We start from the raw sequence: 27,280 nt of genomic DNA, 5'->3' as shown, positions 1-27,280 counted from the left end.
CCTGTTGGCATTTTAACAACAGCCTGTTGGAGGATGAGAGGTTCGTGACGTCCTTCCGGGAATTCTGGCTGGCCTGGCGAGGGCAGCGGCGTGCCTTTCCCTCGGTGCGGTGATGGTGGGACCTCGGGAAGGTGCGCGCCCGGCTTTTCTGCCGTGACTACACTGGGGGCACAAGCCGACGGAGAGATGCGGTGATAGAGCAATTGGAACGGGAGGTCTTAGAGCTGGAGAGGCGTCTGGCCGCCAGCCCCGAGGACCCGCTCCTCTGCGGAGCGTGCTGGGAGAAGCGAGAGGAGCTCCGGGCCCTCGAGGACCATTGGGCCCGGGGCGCCTTTGTTCGATCCCGCATCCGCCTCCTTCGGGAGATGGATCGCGGCTCCCGCTTCTTTTATTCCCTGGAGAAAATGAGGGGGGCCAAGAAACACGCCACCTGCCTCCTGGCAGAAGATGGCACCCCCCTCACGGAACAGGTGGAGATGTGCAGGAGGGCCTGAGCCTTCTACGCAAGTCTTTTCTCCCCGGATCCGACCGACCCTAGTGCTTGCAGAGTGCTCTGGGAGGAGCTCCCTACGGTCAGCGCGAGCGACCGAGACCGGCTAGCGTTGCCTCTCACTCTGGCTGAGTTCTCGGAAGCCCTCTGTTGTATGCCCACTAATAAGTCTCCAGGCATGGATGGGCTGACCGTGGAGTTCTACCGTGTGTTTTGGGACGTCCTCGGCCCAGACCTAGTCACCGTCTGGGCCGAGTCTCTGCAGAGCGGGGTCCTCCCTCTTTCGTGCAGGCGAGCTGTGCTCGCCTTATTGCCGAAGAAGGGGGACCTCCGTGATTTACGAAATTGGCATCCCGTCTCGCTCCTCAGCATGGAGTACAAAATCGTAGCGAAAGCAATCTCGCTGCGGCTAGGGTCTGTGCTGGTGGACGTGATCCATCCAGACCAGACCTACACCGTCCCGGACCGCAGTATCTTTGATAACCTATTTCTGGTTCGGGACCTTTTGGAACTCGGGCGTAGAGATGGTCTGTCGTTCACCCTCCTGTCCAGAGATCAGGAGAAGGCGTTCGATAGGGTGGACCATGGGTACCTCCTGAGCACTCTGCAGGCGTTTGGCTTGGACCCCAGTTTGTGGGTTTTCTCCGGGTGCTGTATGCTTCCACAGTGTGTCTGGTTAAGCTCAACTGGACCCTGACCGAACCGGTCAGCTTCGGGCAAGGAGTACGGCAGGGGTGCCCCCTCTCGTGCCAGCTGTACGCTCTGGCGATCAAGCCCTTCCTCTGTCTCCTCCGCAGGAAGTTGACGGGGTTGGTGCTGCAGGAGCTGCAGCTGGTCCTGTCAGCGTATGCTGATGCCGTGCTCCTCATGGTCCAGGACCCGGGCGACTTGGCACGGGTGGAGGCTTGCCAGGCCATCTATTCGGCAGCCTCCTCCGCCCGGGTCAACTGGGTCAAGAGCTCTGGCTTGGCGGTAGGAGGCTGGCGGCAGGCGAGCTCGCTCCCACCCGTGCTTCAGACCATCCCGTGGAGCGCGGGTCCTCTGCTCTACCTCGGCGTTTACCTTTCTGCCACACATCCCTCTCCTCCGGAGAACTGGGAAAATTTAGAGGGCAGGGTGATAGAGCGGCTCCAGAAATGGACGGGACTACTCCGATGTCTCTCCCTCTGAGGGAGAGCGCTGGTGCTTAATCAACTAGTCCTGTCCATGCTCTTGTACTGGCTCAACACCCTGGTCCCGGCCCCGGGTTTTCTCACCAACCTTCAGACATTGATTCTGGGTTTCTTTTGGTCAGGAATGCACTGGGCCCCTGTAGGGGTTCTTCGTCTACCCCTGAAGGAAGGAGGACAGGGCCTGAAGTGTCTGCACACTCAGGTCCATGTCTTCTGCCTCCAGGCCCTACAGAGGCTTCTCTATCGTGCAGGCAGTTCGGCGTGGAGCATACTGGCTCACACCATCCTGCGCCGCATCTGAGGGCTCCGATATGACCGGCAGCTCTTTTATCTCCGTCCGGGAGGTCTTCCGCGAGACCTCTCTGGGCTGCCAGTCTTCTACCAGGACCTCCTCTGGACTTGGAAACTGTTTTTAATGACCAGGTCCGTGGCGGCCACCGAGGGGGCAGATCTCCTTGCGGAGCCCCTGCTACACAACCCCCAACTCCGTGTGCAGGTGGTGGAGTCCCGCTCGGTGTGCCAGAGATTGATCCTGGCAGAAGTCACGAGAGTTGGAGACCTCCTGGACTACGACCAGGGAGGCTGGCTGGATCCTCTGACGCTCGCTCGGCGCATGGGGCTCTCCAGACCTCGTACCCTCCGGTGCGTACTTCAGGAGGTGAAGGCCGCTTTGCCGCCTGCTGCTCGAGCTTACCTCGACCGGGTCCTGCTCGAGGGCACGCCCCGCCCTCCCTCTACCCCACGTCCGCCGGACCTTTTAATTGGACCTCTGCCCCGTAGACCCAATCGGCCCCGTCACCCCTTTACTGTGAGCAGGCTGCATGAACTGCAGTCGCTATGCTTCCAAACCGCGCCAAGGAAACATCTATACATGCCTGTGCTCCACACCCTTCACGCCCTCACCCTAGTGTCCCGCCCCGACACAAAGTGGCGAGACCTTCTGCCACCTTTGGAGGGTGAGCAGCCTCGGTGGGCCAGCCTATATTCCACCTTGGTTCCGAGGCCCATCAGGGACATCAGTTGGCTGCTCCTTCACGGAGCTGTGAGCACGGGCACGTACTTGGCGCGGTTCACCCCCATCCCAGATACTTGTCCCTTTTGCAGTGTGAGGGAAACCCTGGTGCATGTATATTTGGAGTTCACCAGGCTGCAGTCCCTGTTCCAGCTCCTCACAAATCTTCTATTACGTTTTTGGTTGCATTTTTCCCCTCACCTTTTTATTTATGCACTCCCCATCCATGGCCTCACAAAGTCGCGGGATCTCATAGTTAACCTCCTCCTGGCCCTGGCTAAAATGGCCATCTATAAAACCAGAGAGAGGAGGCTGGCCGATGGAGTTTCCTGTGACTGTGGGGCCGTTTTCCGATCCTCGGTCCATTCACGTATCTGGGCGGAGTTCCTCTGGGCGGCGTCCACCGACTCCCTTGATGCTTTTGAGGAGCGGTGGGAACTGTCTGAGGTTCTCTTCTCGGTGTCCCCATCCGATTCCCTTTGTTTGACCCTTTGATTGGGGGAGAGGGTAAGGTACCCCAGCCCCAGCCATTGCTGCTGCGGACACCACCACCTTACTGGGGTCCTTTCACATGTGGATGCACGTGCCCCGCCCCTGGATTGTCCACCCCACAGCCTGCCCCTCTTGTTGGGTGCTTTCAAAGGAGGGAATTGTTGGTGATACTGGGTGTGGTGCCAGGTAACTCGAGGGGGTGGCAGACCTTGAGAGTCGATGAAGCCCCCTTGCTCTGGGACACCAGGTAACTCGGAAGGGTGGAAGACCACGTGAGTCGAGGAAGCCCCCCGCTCTGGGCCCAGGTAAGCTTGAACACTTCCCTCCCCTGAACCTAATGAGAAAACAATTGTGATTGGTTGCTGTGTTACACATTTCATATGCTGTTGTTTTTGTTTTGTAAGTGTGTTATGCAAATAAAAATACCTTTTTTGCTTCAAAAAAAAAAAACCCACTCTCCTGCTGCCCTCTGGCCATGCTGTATCACACCTGGTAATAACCATGGGGGAGCCAAACAAACCAGTGATAATATGAAAACTAACTTAGATTTGATTATAAAAGTCAGGTTTAGAAAACTATAACTTATCACACAAGTCAGGGCCAGAAGGCTATCCCGAGAAAGAGAGAGCTGGGTTCTCACCACTCCGTGAAGCTTGAATTGATCGGGGTTCCCAAGTGATGGTGATAGCTGAGGGTCCAGATTGCTGGAGACAGGCAGAGCCCCCAGCACAATCAGTCAGGAGAAGATGAAGTCCCAAAGGAACTGATGCAGATGTTGGATACAGGCATCAGAACACTTACTTGAGCATGGGTAGGGGTTTTTGTAGGGAAACAACAAGGGTTCAGGGGAGAACACTAGATTTGTTTATGGGTAAACTGATGGCTCAAGGGAATATACCAAAGTTGTTGTGTTCAGGCTAGGCAGTAGGAACTGCTCATTCCTGGCTGTGGGCGGTGTTCCTTGGAGGGAGCTCACAGTGCAATTAGGGAGCTTCAGTATTTTGGATACCAAGAACGGATTTATTATTAGAATTGGTCTGATAACTACTGAGCTCGGTGTGTGCAGGCGTGGGTTCATTAACATCTGGAGCAGAGATCTCCCATCATGCAGTGCTTCCCTGCTTTTCAGGTCCAGAGTTCCATGTGGCTCTTGCATTGGAATCTCTGTTCTCCATTCTGTATGCTAATAGAGATGCCTCCCTGTCCCATCTTCCATGCAAATGAGGCTAGGGGAGTTTCCTTAATCCTGTCACCCTTGTCCCAGGGGTTTAGGTGTGTCTCCCACTGCCTTTTCATTGCTTTTTGTAAGTCTTTCTTCTGATCGGTTTTGGTTCAAGCAGAGGCTGCGGGGGAAGGTCTTTCATGAGTCAGACAGGCTGGGTACTGCGCCCTGGTTCCCCAAGAACACAGAGCTGACTGGTAACAACAGGAACTGGCATATGGAGTAAAGGGCTCCCGCTTATTTAACAATGTCTTTGCTGTTGAGAGAAGAAGGTTCCTTTCATTTCATCCCCAGGAAGGCCTGGGGAAGGTTATGGGATGTCAAAATAACCAACACTGATTGATGGATGCATTGACTCTCTAGGTCTCATCGAGGTCCGTCTGATTGGAGGGGACACTGCCTGCTCAGGACGTGTTGAAGTCAAACATGGAAAAATGTGGGAGGCAGTCTGTGATTCACACTTGGATTTCAACACCGCTTCTGTTATCTGCAATGAATTAGGGTGTGGACAGGCTATAGCCACCTTGGGAGCAGCTCACTTCGGAGAAGGACACGATCTGATCTGGAAGGAAGAGTTTCAGTGTGTGGGGAATGAGTCTCTCCTTCAGAAATGTCCCAGGATGTCCCGTCCCAACCACACATGCTCCCACGCAAATGATGTTGGCGTATTGTGCTCAGGTAAGAATTCAAACTGGTGAACCACTAACACGGACCCTACAGCTGAGCCACTCAGTCTCTTTTCTCCCACATCCAATATCCTTCACGTGAACCCACATCCCAGAAAACTTTGCGTGTTTCCAAGTTGCTCCAAAGGATTCCTGTCTGCTACAAAGGATGGCTCCACTTTCCCACCACCCAGGGGGAGCCAAGAAGACACTGTGGGAAACCCCATTATCTCTCTCATATTCCTCTCTATTTCAAGTGTCTCCAGTAAATGGGGACAGTTCTATTTACCTTTCTCCTGATACAAGGATAGGGTCCCAGATGAGCTCTGATTTCCCTTATCCTCCACTAGGGATGCATGTTCTCCACGCTGAGCACTCTCCTCCCGACTCAGATACAACTGTAAGGGGAAGGGTCTAGTGGTCAGAGCACAGAACCAGAAACCGGGAAACAGGGGTTTTATTTCCAGTTCTGGTTTTGTATTCAATAATGCCTTGTGTCTCAGTTTCCCCATTTGTGAAACAACAGTTAATTTCCTACCTCAGAGAGTGGCTGTGAGGCTTAACTTCATTTGTGTTTGCAAAGTGCTTTCAGGCACTTGAATACATAGTGCTATGTAGGGGCCAGGTGTTATTATTTTAAAACTTTCTTGATGGAATTGGAGCAGTTGTGGCCACTTTTATGTTATTGCCCTGCAACAGGGGTTGGCTTTGTGCCACCCATTCATACAGATCTGATTATTAGAGACGAGCTGGAAGCCCACGCTATTGCATAGGTGTAATTCGTAAAGTCCTGTGAAGCAACAGTGACTGCTGGAAGAAAATATTAAGCAAAAAACAGAGAAAGAATATGAATGCAAAACATGTACATTGTCAAATTACAATGTACGCACATGTCACTCCTTTCTCTCTTATCATCTGTCTCAGATATACCCACCTCCCTCCCAGTTGTTCTTTAAATTACTTAGGACAGTTAATGTTTTCACAGAATTTTGAACCACCCATTTCATTTTTGTTGAAAGCATGCAGCCATTTTCTTTCTGAGGCAGACATTAATTGACAGACACATGCTCGACAACTTGAGCGCCTGACAGTTCTCTCTGATTTGAAAATGAGACTTACTTATAACCAAGGTGCCTTTCACCAAGCTGAGTCTATCACTGTACCAATACTGTATTTATTGCTAAAGTAAGTTGTCACCTTGGTCTGTCTTTAGACTTTTTACCTGCCCTCTATTCCCCTGCCAGTGTGTGTGTGATAATTTCAGGTTGAAAAGTCAACTTTGTAATGCACAAACAAAACACCCCTCTCCCTGGCTGCTCAGCTGGAGACTGCACTTGCCCTCTCCTCACCCCTGAGATGTGGGAACTGCCCTTCATTCCCTCTTCACCCATCGCAAGACTTTCCTGCCTCCTGCTGCCCTGGGACATCACCTAGAACCCAGCTACATCACTTCCCTGACTCCCCACTCCCCCGCCTCCTGGGCCAAGCGGGTTTGTCTTCTGCCTGGTTCCCAGCAGGACCAGTTTCCCAACTTTGCCCTCCCCTGCCTCTTGCTGCCCCGGGACCCTCTCTCTGTTCTAGGGATATACATGAAGGCAGGGCTAAGTGGCATGGCAGGTCTGTGTCCTCAGCCCTGAAGCTCTCACACAGAGCTTGGTCCAGCCCTGAAAAGTGGAGTATTAGAGGAGCTGGAAAGGATCTGCACTGCCCACTAGCCTGACTGTGGAACACACCACTGGCCGAAATCCCAGTCCACGGCAGCCAGCTGGATAGCCTGTCACTGTGTCAATGAGGAGATCTGGCTGGCTCGCCAGCCATGGTCATACTGCCAGGCTGGGTGTTAGGATGGGCTGGGGGAAATGGAAAACAGAGAGGTCTTTTTCTGAAATTTGAAGTCTTGGAGAGGAGAAGCCAGGATTGGAGAGGGGCTGCCTTTCTGTATAGGGTGGGGTTGCCACCTCTAAGGCACAGAAAAACTGGCCTCTCTGTGGGCAGGCCCACATCCCAGGGGAGGTGTGGCTGGTCTGTGGACAGGGCCAAGTCCCAGGGTTGGGGGCAAACATGGGGAGGGGCTCAGTGCTCAGAAAGTTAAGACAGATTTCGTGGGATTTGTGGTTGGGAGTGTGGCACTGCTCTCCCATTGACTGGTGGCTGCCTTGGCACACTACACACATGCAGCTCAGGATGAGTGTGCCAGCCGGGAGGCCATTGTGTGTTTCCAGCTGTGACACGCATAGCTGGAGTTCTGAAATCACTGCATGCCCAGGCGCATTTGTGCACAGCTTAGAAATCATGGCAACACCAACCCCTCCCCCTCCCCCAGCCAATAACACCTTTGGACCAGCAACTGGCAAGGCTAAAGAAAAACTAGTCAGGCTACTCAAAAACCAGCCAGGTAGTATATGGCTGGTGGTGGGGAGAGAGGGAGACCTCAGCCCCATGGTGCTCATTTCTACACATTTCTTGCTGTGAGCTTCTAGTGATAATAGAGCTTTCACCTCTCCATGCCCCTTCCCTCCTTTATCCCTTCATTGGTGTGTTTGACTCACTTTGGGTCTGATCCAGGAGTGGCAGCTGAGGGTGCTCAGCCTCTCACAGGATCCCCTCAACACCTTGTGAGATTGTGTCCTGTACTTGGGGGACCCTCCCTTGCTGAGATCAACATTCTGAAGGCGCCCAGGGTATCATTGGGCAACCTTAACTCTGCATTAATGATGGTTTTTTACCATTTAATTCTACACAAAGTCTGCTCTGAATCCCCAATTTTACCCACAATCTCAGAACAGCTCTACAATTTTGGGCAGGGAGATAGTCACCAATGTTTGCTTTTTTAATTGTTGTCAGAAAGCCCCAGATTGAGCACTGTTGAGTTGACTGAGGCAGTTCACAACTCTTAGAGTTTCTGTTTCAGTGCCACCGATTGAAGCCCCAAGCAACTCTTCACCAAGGGATCCTCCTGGAGCTGGCAATAACCACGGAGCGTATCTGCTCTCCAGCTGCAGTCACTGCATTAGGTGTGGCTGTACTGAATGGTGGAGGAATACACTGGAGCAGCTTTGGAGAGCTGTGGTTGTAATATGAGGAGATCTGGGGATTAGTTTGAGGAGCATCAGAGAGCTGTGAATGTGATATGAGGAGATCCGGGCTTGAGTGCTCGCTTGTGTGTTATCAAAGGAAAGATGTGCACATGGACCTTGAGGTTGTCGTTAGCATCATTTGTGTAGGCTGTGTCAGGAGCAGGGCACTGGGTTCGTCTTGCCATGGGTACTGTCAGTAGTGAGTTGGGACATGAGAGCTGGGTGTGGATTTAATGATGGGTGGGGGAAAGTATATGTTTAGGTGATATCTTGTGTTGATGTGTAAATGGGCGGTAAAAGGGTGGTTGTTATATTTTGCAAGCGTGGTATGTTCTCGGGGGGCAGGCTCAGTGTTTGAGCATAGGGAAAGTGCAGATAGTGCCTGACTATTACAGTGAACAGGCAGAGTGGGAGTGTGTGTGCATTAACTCTGCATTAACAAAGATTTTTGCCATTTAATTTCCTAGGTTTTTAAACTGAAAGAGAAATGTTTGTTGGTAGGAGTCAATGGTTTTTCTGAAGAGTTGTAGTTCTCACCTAGGTTTGCAGCTGTGACTAATAATCTAAAGACCTTGTTTTTCTATAGAGCTTTTCATGAGTAGCTCTCAAAGTACGTACATCATAATCCAGATTTCACAGATGGGAAACTGAGGCAGAGAACAGTGAAGTATCTTCAAAGAATCATAGAGATGTGGGGCTGGAAGAGACCCGGAGAGGTTATCAAGTTCAGTCCCCTGCACTGGGCCAGGACCAGTTAAATCTAGACAGAAGTTTATCCACCCTGTTCTTAAAAACCTCCAGTGATGTGGATTCTACAACCTCCCTTGGCAGCCTATTCTAGAACGAACGTAAACTACCCTTCTAGTTAGGATGTTTCTCCTAATATCTAACATAAATCTCCCTTGCTGCAGGTTGAGACCATTACTTTTTGTCCTACCTTCAGTGGACAGGAAGAAAAAGTCACCCTGGTTCTCTGTATAACAGCACTTAGTATATTTGAAGACTGATATCATGTCCCCCCAAGTCTTCTTTTCTGAAGACTAAACATGCCAAGTTTTTTTAACTTCTCCTCATAGGTCAGGTTTTCTAAACCTTTTATCATTTTTGTTGCTCTCCTCTGGACCATCTCCAATTTTTTTCAATATCGTTTCTAGAGTGTGGCACCCAGAATTGGACACAGTACTCCAGCTGAGGCCTCACCAGTGCCCCCTAGATCAGGACAGTTACATCCTCTGTCTTACATAGGACATTCCTGTTAATACACACCAGAATGATATTAGCATTTCCAAAATTGCATCCAACTGTTAAATCATATTCAATTTGTGATCTACAGTTACCCCAGATCTATTTCAGCAGTACTACCACCGAATACAGTTATTCCCCCTTTTGAAGTTGTGCATTTGACTTTCCATTCCTAAGTGTAGTACTTTGCCCGTTTCTTTATTGAATTTCATCTTGTTTTCAAACCTGCTCTGCAACTTGTCAAGGTCATATTGAATTCTAATCCTGTCCTCCAAGTGCTTTTGATCCCTCCCAGCTTGGGTCACCTGCACATTTTATAAGCATTCTTTCCATTCCATTATCCAAGTCATTAATGAAAATATTGAATAGTACCAGACCCAGGACTTACCCCATGGCACCCCACTAGATACACATTCCCAGTTTGACAACAAACCACTGATGACTACTGTTTGAGTACAGTTATTCAACCAGTTGTGCACCCACCTTATAGTAATTTCATCTAGACCACATTTCTCGAATTTGTTTATGAGAATGCCGTGTGCCACTATATCAAAAGCCTAACTAAAATTAAGATATCTCCCGTCTACTACTTCAGCCCTACCCAGGAGGCCAGTAACCCCATGAAAGAAGGAAATTAGGTTGGTATGGCATGATTTGTTTTAGACAAATCCATGCTGGCTCTTCCTTACAACTCTATTATACTGTAGGTGCTTATAAATTGATTGTTTAATAATTTGTTCCAGTATCTTTTGGGTATTGAAGTTAAACTGACAGGGTCCTCTTTATTCCAGTCTTTATAGATAGGTACTTGCCCTTCTCCAGTCCTCTGGGACGTCACCTGTCCTCGATGAGTTCTCAAAGATTCATAGATTCATAGATATTAAGGTCAGAAGGGACCATTATGATCATCTAGTCTGACCTCCTGCACAACGCAGGCCACAGAATCTCACCCACCCACTCCTGCGATAAACCTCTCACCTATGTCTGAGCTATTCAAGTCCTCAAATTGTGGTTTAAAGACTTCAAGGAGCAGAGCATCCTCCAGCAAGTGACCCATGTCCCATGCTAGAGAGGAAGGCGAAAAACCTCCAGGGCCTCTTCCAATCTGCCCTGGAGGAAAATTCCTTCCTGACCCCAAATATGGCAATCAGCTGAACCCTGAGCATATGGGGAAGATTCACCAGCCAGATACCCAGGAAAGAATTCTCTGTAGTAACTCAGATCCCACCCCATCTAACATCCCGTCACAGGCCAATGGGCCTATTTACCATGAATATTTAAAGGTCAATTAATTGCCAAAATCATGTTATTCCATCATATCATCTCCTGCACAAACTTATCGAGTTTAATCTTAAAGCCAGATAGGTCTTTTGCCCCTACTGCTTCCCTTGGAAGGCTATTCCAAAACTTCACTCCTCTGATGGTTAGAAACCTTCATCTAATTTCAAGTCTAAACTTCCCGATGACCAGTTTATATCCATTTGTTCTTGTGTCCACATTGCTACTGAGCTTAAATAATTCATATCTCTCTCCAGTATTTATCCCTCTGATATATTTATAGACAGCAATCATATCTCCCCTCAACCTTCTTTTAGTTAGGCTAAAAAAGCCAAGCTCCTTGAGCCTCCTTTCACAGGACAGGTTTTCCATTCCTCGGATCATCCTAGTAGCCCTTCTCTGTAACTGTTCCAGTTTGAATTCATCCTTCTTAAACATGGGAGACCAGAACTGCACACAGTATTCCAGGTGAGGTCTCACCACTGCCTTGTATAACGGTACTAACACCTCCTTATTTCTACTGGAAATACCTCGCCTGATGCATCCCAAGACCGCATTAGCTTTTTTCATGGCCGTATCACATTGGCGGCTCATAGTCATCCTGTGGTCAACCAACACTCCAAGGTCCTTCTCCTCCTCCTTTACTTCTAATTGATGCGTCCCCAGCTTATAACTAAAATTCTTGTTATTAATCCCTAAATGCATAACCTTACACGTCTCACTGTTAAATTTCATCCTATTACTATTACTCCAATTTAGAAGGTCATCCAAATCTTCCTGTATGATATCCCAGTCTCTCTCTCAATTGGTAATACCTCTCAGCTTTGTATCATCCGTAAACTTTATTAGTACACTCTTTTTGTACACACTTTTTGTGCAGAGGTCAGTAATAAAAAGATTAAATAAGATTGGTCCCAAAACTGATCCCTGAGGAACTCCACTGGTAACCTCCCTCCAGCCTGACAGTTCACCTTTTAGTAGGACCCTGCTGTAGTCTCCCATGTTAACCATTTCCTTACCCACCTTTCAATTGTCATATTGATCCCCATCTTTCAATTTAACTAATAATTCCCCACTGTGGCACTGGTATCAAACGCCTTACTGAAATCTAGGTAAATTAGATCCACTGTGTTTCCTTTGTCTAAAAAATCTGTTACTTTCTCAAAGAAGGAGATCAGGTTGGTTTGGCACGAATCTACCTTTTGTAAAACCATGTTGTATTTTGTCCCATTTACCATTGACCTGAATGTCCTTAACTACTTTCTCCTTCAAATTTTTTTCCAAGACCTTGCATACTACAGATGTCAAACTAGTAGGCCTGTAGTTACCCAGATCACTTTTTTTTCCCTTTCTTAAACATAGGAACTATGTTAGCAATTCTCCAGTCATGCGGTACAACCCCTGAGTTTACAGATTCATTAAACATTCTTGCTAATGGGCTTGCCATTTCATGTGCCAGATCCTTTAATATTCTTGGATGCAGATTATCTGGGCCCTCCGATTTAGTCCTTAGTTATGAGCTGTTCAAGTTTTGCTTCGACCTCAGATATGGTAATATCTTCCTCCATGTCCTCATTCCCACTTGTCATGCTACCAGTTATCCCTAAGATCCTCTATAGCCTTATTAAAGACTGAGGCAAAGTATTTGTTTAGATTATTAGGCCAGTGCCTAGATTATCCTTCACCTCCACTCATCCTCAGTGTTTAGCGGTCCCACTTCTTCTTTCTTTGTTGTCTTCTTATATTATATGCCTATAGAACCTTTTACTATTGGTTTTAATTCCCTTTGCAAGGTCCAACTCTACTTGACTTTTAGCCTGTCTCACTTTATCCCGACATGTTCTGACCTCAATAAGGTAGCTTTCCTTGCCTGATCCCTCCCATCTTCCACTCCCTGTATGCTTTCTGCCTTTTTCTTAATCACCTCTCTGAGATGCTTGCTCATCTAGCTTGGTCTACAAGTCCTGCTTATGAATTTTTTTCCCTTTCTTGGGATGCAGGCTTCCGACTAGCTTCTGCCAGCTTTGATTTAAAGTAATCCCAGGCCTCCTCTGCCTTTAGATCCATACATGTTCTTCAGTCCAATCCACATTCCCTAACTAATTTCCTTAATTTTTGAAAGTCAGCCCTTTTGAAATCAAAAACCCTGGTTGCAGATTTATTTTTGTTAATCCTTCCGTTCAGTTTGAACTGAATTAGCTCATGATCACTTGAACCAAGATTGTCCCCTACAACCATTTCCTTCTATGAGGTCCTCACTAACTCACCAAAACCAAATCTAAAATGGCATCCCCTCTAGTCGGTGCAGCAACTACTTGCTGAAGGAATCCATCAGCTATCGCATCTAGGAAACTCTGAGCCCTATTATTATTACTAGCACTTGTCCTCCAGTCTATATCTGGGAAGTTAAAGTCTCCCATGATCACGCAGTTTCCATTAGTATTTACTTGATTAAAAACATTAAAGAGGGCTCTATCCATATCCAAATTAGATCCTGGTGGTATATAGCACACCCCAAGCACCTATCACAGGGGAGGCTCGAGTAGTTTTCTTCCCCAATGTAATTTTTGCCCAGACTGGACTCTGTCTTATCCATTCCATCGCTTCTTATATCTTTACATTCTATCTCATCATTGATATACAATGCTACTCCACCACCTTTACCTTTATTTCTGTCTTTCCTAAACATCACATACCCTTCAATACCCGTAGTCCAGTCATGACTACTTAACCCTTAAGTTACAAAAAAGACACAAAACAGGAATATCCATTCCATTCAGCACAGCTTATTTTCTCAGCCATTTAAACAAACAGAATCTAATGCATATCTAGCTAGATTACTTATGAAGTTCTTAGATTCCGTTCCTTTCTGTTCCCGGCAAATGCATCACACACACAGGCAGAGAGAGCCTTTGTTTCTCCCTCCCTTCAGCTTTTGAAAGTATCTTGTCTACTCATTGGTCATTTTGGTCAGGTGCCAGCAAGGTTATCCTAGCTTCTTAACCCTTTACAGGTGAAAGGGTTTTTCCTCTGGCCAGGAGGGATTTTAAAGGTGTTTACCCTTCCCTTTACATTTATGACAGGGGTGCATGCAGGAATATCAAATACAGGGCTACAGGCTAACAGGCTAGTGTGTGTGTAGTGTATCTTTTGGGGACAGTTGACTTAATTTCTGTGAGGTTTGCATTCCTTCCCCCTCATTGTTAATATTAAATGTGTTGAGTATCTGCTCACCATTAACCTATTTAGTAAAGATTAAAGCAAAATAGAAATTAAACACCTCAGCCTTCTTGATATCATCCCTTATTAGCTCTTCTTTTAACTAAGTAGAGGACCTGTACTTTATTTCATCTTTCTCTTACCCCCTAATGTATTTAGAGAACTTCTTATTATTATCTTTTTATGTCCCTTGTTGGGTGTAACTCGTATTGTGCTTTAGCCTCTCTGATTTAGTCCTTACATGCTGGTGCTGTGGTTTTGTGCTCATCCTTAGCAAGTGCTTCACATTTCCACTTTCTGTATGATTCCTTTTTGATTTTCAGTCCTTAAAGAGCTCCTGTGGAGCCATAATGTTCTCTTACGATTCTTTCTGTTTTTCCTTCACATCAGGATAGTTTGCAGTTGTGTCTTTAATATTGAGAAACTGTCAGGTCTCCTGACCTCCTTTTTTCCCTAAGATTTTCTTCCCATGGGAACTTAGCTATCAGTTCACTATGTTTGTTAAAGTCTGGAGTTTTTGAAGTCCTTTTTCCTTATTCTGCTTCTTTCACTCCTTCCTTTCCTTAGAATCATGACAATTATCGTTTCATGGTCACTTTCACCCAAGTTTCCTTCCACCTTCAGATTCACTAACAATTCCTCCCTCTGGGTCAGAATCTAGTCTCAAATGTCGGTCCTCCTGGTTACTTCCTCTACTTTTATGGAACAAAAAGTTTTCCCCAACACATTCCAAGAACTGATTGAACATTTAGTGTTTTGCCTTATTACTTTTCCAACAGATGTCTGGGTAGATAAACTCCCCTGTTACTGTCAGGTCTTGTGTTTTGAATATTTATGTTTGCTGTAGAAATGCCTCATCCATTCCTTCTCCTGATTGGGTGGTCTATAGTAGACTCCTACCATTACATCACCACGTTTTTCCCCGGCTTTTATCTTTGCCCAGAGACTTTCAGCTGGTCTGCCTCTCACCACCTTCTGGGGCTCAGAACCTCAGACTTGCCCAAGGTCAGACAGCAAGCCAGTGGCAAAGCTGGGGATAGTCCCAGTCCAGTGGTTTTTCCACTCGGCCACAAGGTTGCTATGTGATTCCTCAGTGCTCCTCCCTGTCCTGTACATTTTGTTAGAATGGAATGGGGATAATGGTGGTTGTATAGTTGCTCCCGGGGCCTGCAAAGGGGTAGGGCTCCCGTAGATTGCAGCACACACATGGAAGGGGAGAATTCATGGCTGATGTGCCTTACTTCAACCCCCCAACTTTTTCTGCTACCCTTCCTAGTTTGCAACCCCTCCTGTCTTCTCCCTTCCTCCTCTCCCAATCCTCACACTCTCCCCCTTCCCTGAGCCCACCCCGCAACTTCTTCTCTCCCCTACCACTGATTCCCATTTGTCTCCCTCCCCATAATAAACACATCCCTGGCTGAAAACCCAAACATTTCCCCCTATTACCACCTACTCTTGCACCCCTGATCACCCCTCCCCTTCCCAGTCAGCATTCACATTTGGAAGTTGTTTTCTTTTCAAAAGCAATTTCAGCACATTCTGAATATGTTGCTGCACTCAGATTATATTTACACCAAACAAAATCCCCCATGAGAGAGACCAATTGGAGCAATAAACCTGCTTTTTTAACATCACGTTTCTTTTCTGGGCTGGAGTTGCACTCACAGTACCAGGGGTGGGGGTGCCTAGCTGTAAAGGCCACAATTTACCCTCAAAGCCACCCACATCTCATGCTGGATTGTCAGGTTTCCAGATAGCTATCCTCTCTCACTGCACATGCTCAGTGTAGTCCATTAGATGTGTGTGTAGGCGCACAAGCCTTCGCAAGCACCTAACTGGAGAAGCAGGCTCGTTTTGAAATAACATCTATATTTGATTTCCCCCAAAGGCTGGTGGATGCCATATCCTTTGTTGGGGGTAACCTTCAAGTGTCTGAGACACTGGTGCAATGATCTGAGCCTTGGTTTGATCTCTACCTGTGTGCAAAAATAAAATGCCAGAATCTGTCAACTTTAATATAAGCTGTTTTTTTTTTTTCCTGGGAGCTGTATCTCAGAAACCCCTTGGTGAAATGGCCCCACATTTGGATTACTAATACAACCCTGTGCTCCTATGTGAAATACTGTATTTCAATCCAATCCAAACAATCAGGCAGATATTAGAGCACTTCGAAAAAATTAGCTTTGAAGGAAAGCTGATCTCAACCTTAACTGTTGCAGAGCTGTCACTGAGCTAGAATATCACCACTGTGTATTTTATTCCCAGTCAGACCCCTGAGTGCAACTGTTCTGATTCAATAAGCTTCCAATAACCTAGGACTCAGCACCCTTGAGAACCCAAGTTTCTTCACATGGCATTTGTGTGATAACTTAGGGGCAGCTGCTCCAGGCTCCTGACCAGCACTCTGGAACCACCAAAGCAGAGACTGGCCTCAGCCAAAGACAATCTGTCCCAGGCATGACCCTGACCCCAGAGCAGTAAATGCCGGGGCGGAGTTTGGTGGGTGCTGTGTGACTTCCCACAAAGGGCAGATATGAGCAATAACGCCTGCACTGAAAGAGCCTGATAATCACATCTGAACATCCTCATTTACAAAGTGCTCAGTAAACTGGAAAGTAATTATTAGTTAATTATCCCAGGTCACTGGGGCTCCTTTGTCACATCTTTGGATACAGTTGTGCAAGAGAAATGTCTTTCTGATCTCCCTTCTCCTTCTTCTCAGGGTACGGCGGGTACAGGCTGGCAAATGGCAGCACGGGGTGTTCGGGGAGAGTGGAGCTTCGCCACGGAGGTGCCTGGGGAACCCTCTGTGACGCCCAGTGGGATTTACAGGCTGCCCACACCCTCTGCCAGCAGTTTGAGTGTGGATTCGCCCTGTCGATTCCAGCAGGGCAGCTCTTTGGCACAGGAGACGGGCCTGTCTGGAACGGCAAGTTTGGCTGTGAGAGGAATGAATCCCGCCTGAGGGACTGTCCTGTTACTGCGCTGGGCACAACTGAGTGTCCCCCTGGGAGTGAAGCCAGTGTGGTGTGTTCAGGTGAGGAGCTGCAGGAGGAAAGAAAAGGATTGGGGATTTGGGAACATCCTCAGCCAGATCTTCACAGTGTGTCAATCAGCCAAGCTCCATTGGGCTCAGTGAGGCTATGCCGATTTACACCAGGTGGGGTCTGGCCCATAAATTGGAGCCCTGTCCCTGCACCAGCCAAGTCTGCTGGAACTGATCCCTCAGTGAAATGCTTGTGGTGCCTTGAGTATGCAATGTACCAAGGAAACCAAATTCTGGTTCCTGGTCCTCCCTTCGCACTAACTGACGTGGCTCGAGTATCAGTTTATGAATGTGCAGGTGTGGAATAGTCCCACAGCCCCCATAGGGTAACTGCTAACACTGATCACGAGCAACAATCCCTTCCTGTTCCCCACTCCCCTCTCTGCCATGGCCATTAACACTGATCACTGAGCCACCTCGACACTCACTTTCCCTTGTGCTCAGGGTGCCTGGGCGGCAGGTTGGTGAACGGCACCGAGTGCTCCGGGAGAGTGGAGATCCGACATGGAGACACATGGGGAAGCCTCTGTGCCTCCCACTGGGATTTGCAAGATGCCAACGTCCTCTGCCATCAGCTGAACTGTGGATACGCCGAGTTGATCCAGGGAGGAGCCCAATTTGGGGAAGGGAGGGGAACCGTATGGAGCGACACTTTTCATTGTGAAGGGACTGAACCCTGTCTGTGGGATTGTTCTCGCATGGCCCTGGGCAACCCAGCCTGCTGCCCCAGAGACACGGCCACTGTTATTTGCTCAGGTAAGTTTAATATAGACATGTAGTGTGTAGTTAGTCATAGTGCAATGTTACTAGGCCCAGATTAGGATCATCATGAGTAGTCCCATTGATTACAGTACTCAAGGTAAGTAGGGGTATTGGAGTGTTGCTCTCTTTGTTTAGGTTCCCCAGATCAGAGACACTTCCGGGTGCAGTGAGGGGTGGCGAGGTAGATCCTAGCACTATGCTAGAGTGAACCGGAGAGAATGACTCTGTGCTATAAACCTGGGGTTTGTGATTCACAGATTTCCTCAGTCCCAGCAGGGCTGACTCAGCCCTTCATCAGGTTGAGGTTGGTGTTGCAGAAGCAACCTATACGCAGAGATCTCATCCATGCTGTGGGGCCATTACAATCCCATTTCACTCTCTGGAAAAGTAGGTGTTTTCCCTGGTGTTCCTGGCCAAAATGCTTCCCCCGTTGCCCATCCTGGGTTGTGTGCTGGTGGGCTGCAGCCCTCACCAACAGAGCTTGCTCAGTGGGTGTGTATGTTTGTCGATCATTAATTCCCCACAGCACTTCACAGAAATAGTCATTTCTTTGCCAAAGATCCCAGTTTTCAGGAAAGCGTTCAAATGGCTCCAGAGCTTGGCTTCTGAGCCATCTGGGAACTTTCACAAAGATCCTGCTCTTAGTGAGAGCAGCTGGCGCTTTGATGAAGATCCTCCTCTACAATGCAACACAAATACTGCAGGGATCCTTTTTTCCTGCAGGCTTCTCCAAAGATCTTCATCAGCTTCCCCATGCCACACCAGAGAACTGCCATAGCTGATCGATGGCAAGTCGTCTGATGGCTATCCATAGTGGCTAGGCCCAGATTTTTACAGCTGTTTCCCTGTTGCTCCATTCAGCATGGCAATGCCTAACTGGTTTAAGAGCCTACGTTTCATTTTCAGTAAGGATTTAGGCACTTAGCAGCCTTCATCAATGAGATCAATAGGAGTCACATCCCTAAGTGACATAACTGTGCCAGCCTCACCCCCACTGTAGACAACAATAGAAGAATTCTTCCATTGATCTAGCTACCACCACTTGGAAAGATGGATTACCCACAGCAATAGTAAAACCCCTTCTGTCCCTGAAGGGAGCATCCACACTACAGCGACATAGCTGCAGTGAAGTTCTGTGTCACTGTAGCGCCCATAGTGTAGACATGGCCTTAGTAAACCAAACATTTAATGCACACAGAAAACATTGTAATAACTATGAATAAGCACTCCCAGGTATCTCCGTGACACCACTGATTTCCTGAGAAAACTACAATGCATTGGTGATCTTCCAGAAAACACCATCCTAGCCACCATGGATGTAGAGGCTCTCTACACAAACATCCCACACATAGATGGAACACAAGCTGTCAGGAACAGTATCCCTGATGATGCCACAGAACAACTGGTTGCTGAGCTCTGTAACTTTACCCTCATGCACAATTATTTCAAATTTGGTGACAATATATACCTCCAGACCAGTGACACCGCTATGGGCACCCGCATGGCCCCACAATATGCCAACATTTTTATGGCTGACCTGGAACAACGCTTCCTCAGCTCTCATCCACTCACGCCCCTTCTCTACCTACATTACATTGATGATGTCTTCATCCTCTGGACCCATGGGAAGGAAACTCTGGAAGAATTTCACCACGATTTCAACAGCTTCCACCCCACCATCAAACTCAGCCTGGACCAATCTACACGGGAGGTCCACTTCCTAGACACCACGGTGCAAATAAGTGACGGTCACATTAACACCACGCTATACCGAAAACCCACTGACCGTTATGCCTACCTTCATGCCTCCAGCTTCCATCCCGAACACACCACATGATCCATTGTCTACAGACAAGTGCTGAGGTACAACCGCATTTGCTCCAACCCCTCAGACAGAGACCAACACCTACAAGATCTTCACCAAGCATTCTCAAAACTACAATACCCACACGAGGAAATAAGGAAACAGATCAACAGAGCCAGACGTGTACCCAGAAGCCTCCTGCTGCAAGACAAGCCCAAGAAAGAAACCAACAGAATTCCACTGGCCATCACATACAGTCCTCAGCTAAAATCTCTCCAACGCATCATCAGTGATCTACAACCAATCCTGGACAACAATCCCTCACTTTCACAGGCCTTGGGAGGCAGGCCAGGCCTCACCCACAGACAACCTGCCAACCTGAAGCATATTCTGACCAGCAACTACACACTGCACCATAGTAACTCTAACTCAGGAACCAATCCGTGCAACAAACCTCAATGCCAACTCTGCCCACATATCTACACCAGCGACACCATCACAGGACCGAACCAGATCAGCCACACCAACACCGGTTCATTCACCTGCACATCCACCAATGTCATCAAGTTGCAGTGGGGGAGGTTTAGGTTGGATATTAGGAAAAACTTTTTCACTGGGAGGGTGGTGAAGCACTGGAATGGGTTACCTAGGGAGGTGGTGGAATCTCCTTCCTTAGAAGTTTTTAAGGTCAGGCTTGACAAAGCCCTGGCTGGGATGATTTAGTTGGGGATTGGTCCTGCTTTGAGGGGTTGGACTAGATGACCTCCTGAGGTCCCTTCCAACCCTGATGTTCTATGATTCTATGATAATATACGCCATCATGTGCCAGCAATGCCCCTCTGCTATGTACATTGGCCAGACTGGACAGTCCCTAAGTAAAAGGATAAATGGACACAAATCAGATATTAGGAATGGCAATATACAAAAACCTGTAGGAGAACACTTCAACCTCGCTGGACACACAATAGCAGATTTAAAGGTAGCCATCCTGCAGCAAAAAAACTTCAGGCCCAGACTTCAAAGAGAAACTGCTAAGCTTCAGTTCATTTGCAAATTTGACACCATCAGCTCGGGATTAAACAAAGACTGTGAATGGCTAGCCAACGACAAAAGCAGTTTCTCCTCCCTTGGTGTTCACACCTCAGCTGCTAGAAGAGGGCCTCATCCTCCCTGATTGAACTAACCTCGTTATCCCTAGCCTGATTCTTGCTTGCATATTTATGCCTCCCTCTGGAAATTTCCACTACATGCATCCGACAAAGTGGGTATTCACCCATGAAAGCTTATGCTCCAAAACATCTGTTTGTCTATAAGGTGCCACAGGACTCTTTGCCACTTCAACAAAAGCTATAAGAAAGTAAATCTATGGGTTCTCCTTACACAGACCTTCCTCCATTTGTTTCTCTTACAACTTAACGTGTTCTATACTTCAGCACAAACATCCAAACACATTCCCCACTGATCTTCTCTTAGAGATGATTTCTCAGGCATTGCAGTGTGGTTGTAACATGTAGTGGGTCTTCAGAGCTTGAGCAATGGCAGCACCTCAGCCGTTTCAAACACTTCAGAACTTGGTGAGCAACGAAACAGTCTGGGGATCTTAGCAGCTAGCAGCGCTCCAGCCCTAGGCTTGGGTTAAGAGTTGACTGGGTCTCTCAGTTGCTGGTGAAACAGAAATCTGTAGCCTGTATTCAATGTGGTACCAGGATTGGAAGCAGCCTCTACAATATCTGTCTCTGGATCTCTGTAAGGCTCTCACTCCATAGAGCACTGTCTTCTCCCCATAAACCCAGCTAAATCAGGCAAGAATTCCCAAATCCTCACCTCACCAAGTGCTGCCCCATTCTCTCTCTTTAACTGAGACAGAATCCCAGTTTAGAGCAGTCAGCTGATAGCTAAATGTAAATTCCATAGTCTCTGTGGTCTCCACAGCAACAAATACTGCCCCAGCTCTCCCTCTACGTCCTTAGACCACACCATGGTGCACCAAACATTATCCCAATGGAGGGCTTCCTTAGAAAATAAAGCTGGCATAGCACTGCCCTGTATCCACGGTGGTACAGGGGTTGGGATCAGCCCTCACAGCAGATACATCTCTTAGCCACTGAGTCCAGAGGGCTGTCTTCGCCACGGTATACATTAAAAACCTGGGTTGACCCAGCTAAATCACTCAGGGATAAGAAAAATCCTCACCCCTGAGTGAGACATGAAGCCAACCTACCCCCCCACCCCCCGCAGTGTAGACAGCACTAGGTAAACAGAAGAATTCTTCTGTCAAGCTCGCTACCACCTCTCAGGGAGGTGGATGAACTATAGGAATGGGAGAACCCCTCCGGTCGGCATAGGTAGTGTCTACACTAAAGGGCTACAGAGGTGCAGCTGCAGCACTGCAGCTGTGCCCTTGTAGCCTTTCGAGTGTATAGAAGCCCTTCAACTCCTGTATTTATAACCTTCCCCCCCCCGACCCTGCACTCTAGCTCTGCCCTCAGAGGGTGACTAGGGTGTGGGGTTGCCCATAACGTAACAGAGGCCCAGAGTATCCAGATAAAATCTATGTCCCCTCCCCATGGCATCTTTCTCTTCCTGTCAGAGAAATAAAGTCAAATGCTGCAGTACAAGGAATGTGGGTCACAGTGACACAGAGATTCTGTGCGGGAAGTAAGGGGAGATGACACTGGGCCCAATTCTTACTAACCCTAAGGGCTCATTTACACCTGCTCAGAGTATAGGAGTCTTAATGTGAGAATCAGACCATACACGACTTTAATAAAAAACAGAGTAGTTAAATACCTGTCTTAAGTGTAATACTAATCTCATCTTTAAATATGGAGTCACTACTGTCCTCTGTATGTATATTCTTATAACTGTTTATATATTTAGGAAGATTTGACAGGTTTACAGATCACATTTTGGGAGCACTTTGGCTCCTTTGAAATGTAAGGTGCCGCATACACTGTATAAATCTCCAATGACCTAATCACCAGAAAGGGTCTTCGCTTCTCCCACAAGGAACTTCAACATCTTAATGTGGTCACAGTGAACAAAGTTTTAAAATGAAAAATATATATGTTTAGAAAAAAATGGGATCTTCTTCCCCATTGCCCAGAGGTCACTCTCTTCTCCAGCATCATCTCCAGCCAAGCCAATAGCTAGACTTCGTGAGAAAGGGAACTCAAGCGTCCACAGTTGCAGACCTGGCCTGGAAAATCCTTGCTGAGTGTAGAAAAGCCTTTATTGCGTTAGCTCCTTTTGGGTTTGGAGCTGACGCCGTGATCGCAGGCCACCAATGTACATTGAACGGGGACAAACAGGGCAGGGTTTTCTTTAAAGGAGCCATGTGTCCTGGCAGTCTGGATCTGGGAATTGCAGCAGGGAAGTGGGGCGCTTGGTGAGCTCATTGCAGGCCAATCCCTAGACTCCTGTTGTGAATCACAGCTACCTCACAGCGCTGACGCTATCAATGTGCGGGGTGAGCACTGAGCACTTTTGCACAGACCATTTTGGAAACCAGGGGCCTGATCTGCCAGGTGTTCCTGAGCACTCTCCACTCACATTGACTCCTTAGGGAGGTGAGAGCGCTCCACATCGGGCAAGATCTGATCTCAGAGCTGGGGAATTCTTTCCTTCCATCACCTCCTGCATTTCTGAGTAGACAGACAAATGAAACCCTTGAAAGAGGCTGTTCCCTGTATCACTGCACAGCGGTGAGAGTTACCTTCCACTCGGCACAGAAACCTGTGTTTCACATCACACCTGTGTATTATTTCTAATGCAATACCAGCAGGGAGTGTTATTGAGCGTATTTTTTGTCTCTGTGAGCCCAGGTCGTTCTGAGGCGCTCAGACTATTGAATGGAGAGAGCCGGTGCGATGGGAGAGTTGAGATTTCCCTCCGTGGTGTGTGGGGCAGAGTCCTGGATGACCAGTGGGACATGGACGATGCCAGTGTGGTGTGCAGGCAGCTCCAGTGCGGAGTCGCTGAGAAAGCTTATAACCCCCCTAAGTCTGAGCGAGGAAGGGGCCCCGTGGGGCTGAAAAATGTCCGATGTGGAGGAAATGAGACTCGTCTGACTCTCTGTGACATCTCCCTGCCTGAGACAACCCAGGCAGCAATTGCTGAGGACGTTGGTGTCGTTTGCTCAGGTGACTTAGTGTGAAAATCTTATAAATATCCTGTCCTTGTTCAATGGGAACATGACCCACCCCAGGGCCTGCCTCCACCCCACCTTGTGCTGTGATCACAGCAGTCCTTGAAATGATGTGGATCTGATGTTGAAACTGGGACCGATTTATAGTAAAAATATATTATATACAGAACAAAGCATAGCCATGGTATAGGGTTAGTGCACTATAGCAACCTCTCTCTGTGTCTCTCTCTCATATTTTTATGGATTAGAGCTGTTCAAAAAAAATTCATCAAAACTTTTTTCCTGTGAAAAATCTTCACAATAAGATTACAAATTTTCTCAAATAGTTTGTTTTCATTGAAAATGTTCAGATTTTTGTTGAAAAACTTGGGCTGTCAGTTAACCACAGTTAACTCACGCATTTAACTAAAAAAATTAATAGAGATTAAAAAAAATCATGATTAATCGCAGTTTTAATTGCACTGTTAAACAACAGAATACCAATTGAAATGTATTGTTTTATTTCTGAATGCAGTTATTTTTTGTACATAAATCTACATTTGTAAGTTCAGCTTCCATGGTAAAGAGATTGCACTACAGTACTTGTATTAGCTGAATTGAAAAATACTATTTCTTTCATTTTTTACACTTCAAATATTTGGAATAAAAAAATATAAAGTGAGCACTGTACACTTTCTATTGTGTTTAGTAATTGAAATCAGTATATTTGAAACTGTAGAAAACATCCAAAATATTTAAATAAATGGTATTCTATTATTAACAGCACAATTAATCACGGTTAATTTTTTTTAATCACTTGACAGATCTTTGAAAATCCCAAATTTATTTGTGGAACATGAAAAATATTCACGGTCATTCATATTTTGTGGGGAAAAGGATGAATTTCCAAGCAGCTCTAGTGTATCTAGTGGCTTCTTTATGTTAAAGTCTTAAAAAAACATGCTGTCTTGAATCAGAAAACAATAGTAAGAAAAGGAAGTCATATGCAACCTGTTTTGACCAAGGCTGCCATGGATAGTAGCTCTGGGCTAGATCCCCCAAGGGCCTTGGGTGTTGCAAGGCCTGACTCCTAGGTGCCTTGCCATCGAATGGGATCCTCAGCCATGAGTCACGCGCCCAGCTCCCCGTACAATGCATGGGGAGAGTTAGGCACCAGAAGCCAGAAAGCTGTGAAACCTTCATTTGCCAGCAGTGAAATGCCAAGGAAGGGAGTAGGGCCTAGATACACAAAGTTATTTCGTTGCCAACCTGCCATTGATCGAAGCCTCAGCCCCCTGACACACAGGTAGAGGTAGGCACCTATCTCTGCTCGGGGACCTCAGTCATGAACCCACTCCTGGAGCTAGGCACGTAAGCCAGGTCAGCTCTCTCATCTCCCCATTTTACACAGGACCTAGTGGTTAAAGCACTCAACTGGGAGGTGGGAAATCCACATTCAATCACTGCTGTGCCTGATTTGGAGCAGGGACGTGAACACAGGTGAGTGCCCTAGTCACTCTAGACTGTGCTGGGGTGGGTCTCTCCTGCTGGAAATGTTCCACTTTGTACAAATAATCAGTCACTGAATCCGAAAAAAAGCTAGAGATTGATTCCAACTGGTGGCCAGGGCACTCACCTGGGATATGGGAGAGTCAAGTCCCTGCTTCAATAAATACATAATGATTTATATATTATGTATTTATAAAGAGGCAGTTAGGTAGCTACGTACCTTTGTGGATCTAACCCTCTGTCACTTAGGAAATACATCAAAGTTGCTTTTATAATGTGACCTTGTTAAGTCCTAATCCTATAACTGTGCAATTTTCCTTCATTTAAAGGTTAAAAAAAAACAAAAACGAAAAAAAAATCTGTGATGGGATTTTTTTCATTGTTCTTGGTTGTACATGACTATTGTACAAGATAATTCTATTGTTCTTTTTGCTGGTATATATTTACATTCAGGTCCAACAGTAAAAGTAAACAAGTAACAAATATTTTAACTATGTCCCAATATCATGCACTGTATGTTACTGCACTGATATTTTTCATGCCCATTCCAACTGCAGGGTAACTACAGCACATTAAAGGCCCATTTCTGTTCCCATTGTGTCAGTGGGAGCTTCACAGTTGATTTCAGCAGGGTAGAATTAGGCCCTAAGTGTCTGGAACTTGATTGTACACACACAGATCCAATTTGCCTGTCTTTCCCTTTATTGGTAAAATAAAGTGGTACCAAGTCTACTTTTCTCTAATGTTCTGGTACCTGCTGTCATGCTGTCTGGAGTGGCTCACCACTGTAAGTGACTAACTCAGGGCAGACTCAAAAAACAAGGGCAGATACCCCAAACTGGTGGCATGTTCTATCATTAGATTTCACCCTGAACTTAGGACGGAAGAATCCAATGCATCGCTACAGACTAGGGACCAAATGGCTCGGCAGCAATTCTGCAGAAAAGGACCTAGGGGTGACAGTGGACAAGAAGCTGGATATGAGTCAACAGTGTGCCCTTGTTGCCAAGAAGGCCAATGGCATTTTGGGATGTATAAGTAGGGGCATTGCCAGCAGATCGAGGGACGTGATCGTTCCCCTCTATTCAACACTGGTGAGGCCTCATCTGGAGTACTGTGTCCAGTTTTGGGCCCCACACTACAAGAGGGATGTGGAAAAATTGGAAAGAGTCCAGCGGAGGGCAACAAAAATGATTAGGGGACTGGAACACATGAGTTATGAGGAGAGGCTGAGGGAACTGGGGATGTTTAGTCTACGGAAGAGAAGAATGAGGGGGGATTTGATAGCTGCTTTCAACTACCTGAAAGGGGGTTCCAAAGAGGATGGATCTAGACTGTTCTCAGTGGTAGCAGATGACAGAACAAGGACCAAGCGAGTCACAAACGTGAACTCCTGGATCACTATACAAGTCTCACTGTGGAGTCACAGACCGCCTAACCTGCCACCCAGACAAACTGAAAGTTGTGATAAAATGTCACTTAATCCTAACATCACACCACACCAGGTTTCTCCCAGTCCCAAGGGACCAGTCAGTCACCCAGAACTTCCTCCAGAGAGAACGCTGGCAGCCAGTTCTATAGTAAATAACTAAAGGTTTATTAGCTAAGAAGAAAGAATGAGGGTTATTGAGAGGCTATAGCAGGTAAAATATAACAACAGGGAAATCAGTTTGTAACTCCAAATGGTGGCAGTGATGTAATAAACTGTCAGTTTCCCCAAAGTCTTTTACAGGGTGTCATGAGGTACTCCACTCATTGCCAGTCTGGCATCTCCTCCTGGTCACTCTGGGGATTAGCTCTCGAGGCCAACGCCCTATCCACAGTTTGCACACCATCACTCTCACTCTGGTCTGCAGCGCCTCTTGCTCCAGGACCCGCAGCATCCTCTTTGTGACTTAGCCCTCCAGCTAGGTCACTCAGTGTTCCCCCTGACGGGATTCAGTCCATCAACAGTCCTAGGCTGTCTTCCCATTCACTGCCCTGGTGTCACTCCCTCAGTGGCTAGTAGGGGAACCCAGGCCTGCCCTCTTTTCTGGGATCCAGTCCAGGGACAGCTCAGCAGTTCTGGGCTTCCTCCCTCTGCCCATACTGCTCCTTCCCTGGACTGATTTAGTTGGGGTTGGTCCTGCTTTGAGCAGGGTGTTGGACTAGATGGCCTCCAACC

At 47.3% G+C, this 27,280-nt stretch overlaps 1 protein-coding gene across 2 annotated transcripts in view; it reads left to right on the top strand.

Annotated features, from left to right (window-relative positions):
* The window catches only part of LOC102935053 (antigen WC1.1), a 256,921-nt gene that overhangs the window by 16,478 nt on the left and 213,163 nt on the right, over nucleotides 1-27,280 (top strand). The window contains exons 3-6 of one of the 2 annotated variants that reach the window (XM_037912370.2): nucleotides 4,752-5,066; nucleotides 16,592-16,906; nucleotides 17,360-17,671; nucleotides 23,306-23,623. In XM_037912370.2, coding sequence (XP_037768298.1) covers nucleotides 4,752-5,066; nucleotides 16,592-16,906; nucleotides 17,360-17,671; nucleotides 23,306-23,623 — 1,260 coding nt within the window. The remainder of the gene's footprint in view (nucleotides 1-4,751; nucleotides 5,067-16,591; nucleotides 16,907-17,359; nucleotides 17,672-23,305; nucleotides 23,624-27,280) is intronic. The other variant, XM_043551536.1, reaches the window with a different exon arrangement.

This window comes from Chelonia mydas, chromosome 1 (genome assembly GCF_015237465.2).
Source record: "Chelonia mydas isolate rCheMyd1 chromosome 1, rCheMyd1.pri.v2, whole genome shotgun sequence".
Taxonomy (NCBI): Eukaryota; Metazoa; Chordata; order Testudines; family Cheloniidae; genus Chelonia; species Chelonia mydas.
Note: the sequence above shows the minus strand (reverse complement) of the source record. Positions and strands in the feature narration are given on the sequence as shown.